This window comes from Erythrolamprus reginae, chromosome 3 (assembly GCF_031021105.1).
Source record: "Erythrolamprus reginae isolate rEryReg1 chromosome 3, rEryReg1.hap1, whole genome shotgun sequence".
Lineage (NCBI taxonomy): Eukaryota > Metazoa > Chordata > Lepidosauria > Squamata > Dipsadidae > Erythrolamprus > Erythrolamprus reginae.
Window position 1 is genome coordinate 125,478,846 of NC_091952.1, and position 7,796 is coordinate 125,486,641.

The 7,796-nt window shown below is 42.3% G+C and overlaps 1 protein-coding gene across 1 annotated transcript in view; it reads left to right on the forward strand.

Annotated features, from left to right (window-relative positions):
• TGFBR3 (transforming growth factor beta receptor 3) overlaps positions 1–5,672 on the forward strand; it is a 210,287-nt gene extending 204,615 nt beyond the window's left edge. Inside the window, exon 17 of the mRNA XM_070746579.1 lies at positions 2,820–5,672. Within this exon, the coding sequence (XP_070602680.1) occupies positions 2,820–2,941 (122 nt within the window). The 3' untranslated portion in view covers positions 2,942–5,672. The remainder of the gene's footprint in view (positions 1–2,819) is intronic.
• Positions 5,673–7,796: the final 2,124 nt, after the last annotated feature.

A 7,796-nucleotide genomic window follows, 5' to 3' on the forward strand; every position in this document is an offset into this window, starting at 1 on the left:
CTATTGCTAGCATGTTGGAAGCCGCCCTGAGTCTAAGGAGAAGGGGGCATAAAAATCGAATGAATGAATAAATAAATTTCTGCTGCATGAAATGAATTTTGCCCAATTTTACAACCTCTCTTGCCACAGTTGTTAAGCGAATCACTGCAGTCGTTTCGTTTTTAACACGGTTCATAAGTGAATCAATCAGGCTTCCCCATTGACATTGCGAAAGGTGATCACATGACCCTGGAACACTGCAACTGTCATAAACACGTCAGTTGCCATGCCTCTTAATTTTGATGACACGACCATGGGGATGCTGCCATTTAATTTAATAATTAATAATTATTTAGTAAGTGTGAAAAACGGTTGTAAGTTACCTTTTTTCAGTGCCGTTGTAACTTTGAACAGTCACTAAATGAACTGTTGTAAGTGGCGGACTACCTGTATTTTTCACCTGCTTTATTTCTGAAGACTCAAATTCCCAGTGACAAGCCGCACGATGGGATCAGGAAGGGATGAAATTTGGGCTGTCACTCAACTGTAGCATCTATTTATGCTCAATTTTCCATGCAGTGGTGATTAACCAAACTTATTATTTAGCCTGTATTTTATGTATTTTAAGAGCGGATAGGTGAGCAGTTCAAAAAATACAGGCTGTTCAACAGAAAAAACAGGGATTTGTTTTCTATAAAAGGAGGAAATGCTGGAAGAAAGATTTAAATTTCAGCAGAGATCCGTGCCACGGAGAAAAGGGGGCATAACCCCAGAGTTGAAAGGGGAAACAATGCATCTGTTGCAAGTTTGCTAGCAAGAGGAAACAGGGGAGGGCGAAAACACGAGACGGTTATTTTTTTGGCATCCAGATATTGACAGCTGTGCGTGCCGTTTTCCCCAAAGACGACAAGGTATTCCCAGACACAGAGTTGGAGCAAAATCTATACAGATTGCAGCTGATAAGCCGAGGCTGGTGCACAACGCTGTGTAATAGAGTGGTTTGTAGCCTGGGTGACAACATCGCTGTAATAGGACCCAGCGGTAGGGGATGCGGCCAGTTCTACATTTTGCAGATCGTTTTCCTGGCAGAGAGAGGCTGAAGGGGCCCTATTAAGGGAATGAAAGCAGCAAACTTGAATATATAGAAATCGTGGCTTTTCTCTCCTCAACGCTCTCGTGTTTTGTTTTGATTTCAGCTAAGAAAGCTTTACAAAGTTCTCAGGAAATAAAAGGAGAGTGAGGAAAAGCTTTGTGCGCCTAAAGTTATGGGATTGAAAAAATAATCCTAAAGTAACCTCACAAATGAGACGCTTGATCTAAACCCAGGATACAGTCCAAAGTTTGTTTTGGTTACACTGAAAAGAGATAATATTTTTAAAAAAATCAGCCTTAATTCTATTCCCTGCTACCAAAAACATATGAGCCCCCAAATATTTCACTAAATAATGTGAGAGAGTTGTTCATGCATTTTCTGTTTAGACAGTGGGAGGGAGGGAGGGAGGGAGGGAGGGGCAAAAGGCTGGACTTGGACCCAGGACCTACAGATTCGAATGCCTTCCAATTTGTGCATCCCACTGAATACCTTTGGGGCAGTCCATTACATTAATTGTAGAGTCCTTGGGGAAATAAACATGGGGGAAATTGGTCTGTCAATGGTTAGCTGCTTGGAACAAGGACAAAGATACCTTGATAAATGATAATGAATTGAAAACCCTTCTTCCCTTCCCCTCCTCTCCCCTCCCTTCCCATAACTTCCCTTCTCTCTTTTTTTTCAATATATTTTTATATTGGTTTTGCACATAAAGTTACATAAAACGGTGCAACTTCCCTTCTCTTAACTTCCCTTTCCTTTCCTTAGCTTCCTTTCTCTTAACTTCCCTTCCCTTTCCTTAACTTTCCTTAACTTCCCTTAACTTCCCTTCTCTTTCCTTAACTTTCCTTTTCTTAACTTCCCTTAACTTCCCTTTCCTTAACTTCTCTTCTCTTAACTTCCCTTTCCTTTCCTTAGCTTCCCTTTCCTTTCCTTAGCTTCCTTTCTCTTAACTTCCCTTCCCTTTCCTTAACTTCCCTTCCCTTCTCTTTCCTTAACTTTCCTTTTCTTAACTTCACTTAACTTCCCTTCACTTAACTTCCCTTCACTTAACTTCCCTTCCCTTTCCTTAGCTTCCCTTCTCTTAACTTCCCTTCCCTTTCCTTAGCTTCCCTTCTCTTAACTTCCCTTCCCTTTCCTTAACTTCCCTTCCCTTCTCTTTCCTTAACTTTCCTTTTCTTAACTTCCCTTCCCTTAACTTCTCTTAACTTCCCTTCCCTTTCCTTAGCTTCCCTTCCCTTTCCTTAGCTTCCTTTCTCTTAACTTCCCTTCCCTTTCCTTAACTTCCCTTCCCTTCTCTTTCCTTAACTTTCCTTTTCTTAACTTCCCTTAACTTCCCTTAACTTCCCTTCACTTAACTTCCCTTCACTTAACTTCCCTTCCCTTTCCTTAGCTTCCCTTCTCTTAACTTCCCTTCCCTTTCCTTAACTTCCCTTCCCTTCTCTTTCCTTAACTTTCCTTTTCTTAACTTCCCTTCACTTAACTTCCCTTCACTTCTCTTAACTTCCCTTCCCTTTCCTTAGCTTCCCTTCTCTTAACTTCCCTTCCCTTTCCTTAACTTCCCTTCCCTTCTCTTTCCTTAACTTTCCTTTTCTTAACTTCCCTTAACTTCCCTTCCCTTAACTTCTCTTAACTTCCCTTCCCTTTCCTTAGCTTCCCTTCTCTTAACTTCTCTCCCCTCCCCTTCCAGGGGTGGCCAGGAGAGTATGAGGACAGTAGAAGTAACTCTGAGCTTCTTCTTTTCCTCCAGGCAACCCAGAAGGAGGTCACCAGCAGGTCCCCACATCGCCACCACCCTCTGAAAACAGCAGTGCAGGCCACAGCATGGGCAGCACACAAAGCACCCCCTGTTCCAGCAACAGCAGGGCCTAACACAGGAGGCGGGATGGAAACACCTGCAGTGACATCGGAGACCAGAGGTTCAAAAACAGCTGTTTGTTGCCTTTTGCTTCCATTGGTTTGGATTCTTTGGCAAAATGAGAAGAAAGCATTTCCTTCTCTCCCCTCCTCCCTCCGGCTTTTTCCGGAAAAATGCCGCGGTCCTTGAATCTCCCGCCGCATGCTAGGGCAACATGTGACGGAGCTCCTCCTTTTGTGCAGCTGTGGACTGGGTACAAAGGTCCACGCGTTCTCAATGTGAAACACAACTTCCCCCAACCCCCTGTAAATGCTGCTTTGTCTCCAGAGAATCCCAGGGCTGAGTTTTTGCAAACGTACAGGAGATGCCAGGTGTTGGCAAAGGGATTTCAGTCTCATAAGCTGGGGAAGGGGGTTTGGTGTTTCCCCCCCCTTAACCTCCCTCATTCCCCCACCCCATTGGGCACAAAGGTAGGGTGGTTTCAAATGCCGTGTTTGAAACTGATTGCCTCTGATACCCATCGCAAGTCACCATAGCTATGTCAATGTGTAAATTGTTGAGCTTGACTTTGGAAAGCCTTTTGCCCCTGGTTGTGCTGTTCTCCATCGAAGGGATTGGTATCCACCGAAGCTTTGGAAATGAAAGGAGCATACAGGGGCTAAAAATACATGTTGGTTAGATATTTGTAATTACTTATCCTTCCTTCTCATATATCCAAAAGCTTGCTTCGATACTTAGGGTAGCTTTAATGGTTGCTCCAGTTCTCCCCACCCCCCTTACTGAGTACTACCTTCCTCCCCTCCCTCCCAGGACGGAGCAGCTAGCCTCACCTTTGCAACCTAACATTTTTCTACAAGGCACTCTTTGTATCCTGAATGCTTTTCACCTGCTCGTTGTTTTGTGGCGATTTGCGTTAAGCCATCACATGGTGTTGTCTCACAGCCTTGAAAGGCAGGGGTCTCCGGGCCACGGAATGGTACCACTCTGTGGCCTGTTAGGAACTGGGCCGCACGGCTGGAGGTGAGCGAGCAAAGCTTCATCTGTATTTGCAACCGCTCCCCAGTACTAGTGTCACAGCCTCAGCTCCACCCTCAGATCGTCAGGCATAAGATTCTCACAGGTGTGCAACCCCTTCTCTAAATTGCGCATGCGTGGGATCTTAGTTTCGTGCTCCTCCCCACCCTCCTTACCCCAGTCCGTGGAAAGATTGTGCTCCACAAAACCGGTCCCTGCTGCCAAAAGGTTTGGAGACCTCCTGATGTGAGATGTGCTTGCAGATTTAACTACTCACTGCTGTGTTAGACATTTCTCCGTAGATGTATTTCCACTGAGTGAATCTGCAGGATGGTCCACAGCTTTTGTACATGGGGAAATCTTGTTTTTTCTGTAAAGGCCGTGCCCAGCGATGCATCCATGGGTGGGTTATACTATGATTGCACTTGGAAGTTCAGGATGGGCTTATTTCATTGGCCAATTTTGAACTTAGGCATGCCTGAATAGGCTTCACCAAAGGAAGGGAGATTACAAAAACTAAAATGGTTCCCTGATACATTTTTTTTAGATAGCTTTACATTCTTTTCAAAGACGTCTATCATAAGACATTCATTTTTATTGGATTTTGATCTGAAGATATTTGTAGAATACATGTGGCCATGCTTAACATGACACATTCAATATATATTGCTCACTTCTAAAAGTATAAAATAATATTCAGATTCAGTTCTGTTCCCCGTGAGAATGTTCTGCATTCAAAATAGATAGCTTTTTTTTTAACTTTAAGTTATTGAAAAACGCTAAGGTCAAATATGGTGGATCCAGTTTTCTATCATGTTTTCCATTTGTTTAGTGCTCAGTGGAGGCAACTATTGAATCATGCTATTGTTCATGATTTATACCATGGAGAGCTATAAGATGTCCCCTGTAAAAGCTTTCTTATGTTTTGATTCCAACTCATCTCAGCTTCGGGATTGGAAATGCATCAAAGTAACACTTTGTGGCATGAAATTATAAAAATATTATGTTGTTATTTTGAGAATGAAAGCACAGTTATTCCTTTGCAGATTATCAGAAACATTATTCTAATAGCTTCAGACATTAGCATTTTTTCATATTTCTGTAGCTGAATTTTTACTACAGCAACTTACTAGTCAGTTGCAAGAGAATCAGAAATTGTGCTCATTTAAGCTCAGATGGCATACATTCAGTTTGCATGGTCATATTGGTGGATGCTTGGAACCATGCCACATAAAAAATATTTCCACACAGGTATTTAAATATGTGTTGAGGTCCTATAAATGCTACTCCTTTCCTCACAAATTGTTAGACTAGTGCTTGCAAACACTTTCTGTATGAATCAGTTTGTTTTTATCACTATTATCACCGTTGCCACCATCAGAAGCTTTAAACATGTAAAAATACTGTACAACTGTGGTAATCCCGCCTGAAATTTTATGAGGAGGAAACAAAAGTCTTGTGAATGTAGCAAATTTCCTGAGATTTTCGCCCTTCCAAAACATAGGTCAGGGGTGGGCAATTAATTTTGCCAAGGGGCCGCATGAGAAATTGGGATGGTTTTAGAGGGCCAAACCCTGGCCTGGCCTAAACACCCAGACCCACTCTACAGACCCCTAATTGTTTGCTTTACGGCAACACAGTGTACCACAGTCACTGCACTGGAGTGTTTGCATGGTTTCTGTGCTCGGCCACTCTTGGTAGGAGGTAGGGGTCCGCTCCAGTGCGAGGATGAAAGAGCTCACCACATCTGCCAGGACTCCTCCGGTTCTTGATTTCCTGAGGAAAGCAGGAACCGGAGGAGTCCTGGCAGACGCGGTTAACTCTTTCATCCTCGCACTGGAATGGACCCCGACCTCCACGGACTGGTCACAGAGAGCGGGCAGGCCGGTCACAGACAGCGGGCAGGCCAGATGCAGCCCTCAGGCCACCCCTTGCCCAAGTCTGACATAGGTATTCCATATTTAACAAGCCACTTTTGAGACACCTTTGCTAGATGCCATAGTCATTGAGTTTATGTGACCACAATTTATGATTTTACTTCCGCTTCTCTACTTAACTATTGCAAGCCAGTTGTGAAGCATGCAAATGGCAAACAGTTGTAAATTCACACAGGTTGCAAAACACCTGAATGGTGATCCTGTTGTAAATATAAGGATTGGTCGCAAATCAGTGTTTAACACTGTTGTTAACTTTGAATGGTTGTTAAATGAGGCCATCAGTAAGCAAGGATTACCTGCTTCCAGTCTTAGCTTGTTGTTTGTTTTGTGTCCCCATTGGAGACTTGTAAGAGCTGTATAGATTAGTAATGACCTCTGTGTTGGAAAGGATTCCTTAGCTAATTTGAGTGAAACTGTGCGCTAGGATTTCAGAGGTCAAGAGTGGCTATAAATGCACAATGCCCGGATGGGTTTTGCTCATAGTAGAGTCCAAAGAAAGCTGGTGTTTACACCCCCACTTCTCCACTCCATTAAAATTACTTCTGTCCGTGGCACAAACGAATTGCTAGCTGACTCCCAAAAGTCCAATTACAGCAGTCAGTTCTGATCCCATTTTTTAAAATAGTAGCTAAAGAAACAGATTAAGGAGGTATATCAAGCTCTGAGCGCACTAAAGACCCTACAGTTCAACTCTGAGCTACAAATTCTCTTCCAACTAAAGTAGGTATAGCTTTTCCACCCCTTCGAATGGAATGTACTCACCTGGTGATGGGGAACATTTTCAATTGTCAATTTTATTAATGTTCAGCTCCAAGAGCATATTCCAAAGTTGGTACCTAGGAGAGGACCACTTTTTGGGGTTGCATTTCATGCAGCCTTGTAATTAACTTCCTGCATAGGTAAACTACCAATGGTGGTACCAAATATAGAACCCATTTTGTTTTTTAAAATACTCAAGACTACTACTCATAATTGAAATCCAAGGCGCAGGGTTTTTTAAAAGACAAATAAAAATGAATGAAAAATAAAATTCTGGTACAGAAATGATCAAATGGGAAGATTTGGGCAGATTTGGAATGTACAGTGGTACCTCTACTTACGAACTTAATTCGTTTCGTGACCAGGTTCTTAAGTAGAAAAGTTTGTAAGAAGAAGCAATTTTTCCCATAGGAATCAATGTAAAAGCAAATAATGTGTGCGCTTGGGGAAACCACAGGGAGGGTGGAAGTCCTGTTTCCTCCCAAGACATTCCTAGAGAGGCCCCATGGAGGCTTCTCTCTGCCTTTTCCGGCCCTGTTTCCTCCCAGGAGATTCCTACAGAGGCTTCTCCCTGCCTTTTCCGGTTACAGTTTCGGAGGCTCGGGTTTGTAAGTGGGAAATGATTCTTGAGAAGAGGCAAAAAAATCTTGAACACCCAGTTCTTATCTAGAAAAGTTCATAAGTAGAAGCGTTCTTAGGTAGAGGTACCACTGTATTTAAAAGAAATCAGACAAAACAATTACCTACCACACCTAAGTGTTTGTAGGACTGGGTTGGTGGGAAGGGTCCAGACAGCCAAGATGCTACCTGTGTATTTGAAAAGAATGCGCTTTGCCTAACCTTCAGCTGAATGTATTATGCAATCATATTCTATGTATGAAAACCTTTAAAATGTCTTCAGAGAAGACTAGAGTCTTTAAATCAATCATAGCTCTATTATATTAAATGTGAGCATAAAATATAAGTATATATTAAAAAATACATATATTTAAATCTAAATGGCTTTATATAAGTTGGGTAAGTGGTTACTGTGAATTGTGTGGCTTTGTCTAAGAGTTATTTCCCCTATTTTGATTTTTTAGATTTTAAAAAAGTAGAAGTATAGAATTATTATTAATTTGATTCCTGGAGTAAAGTGTTAAACATTTTGTGTAAAATG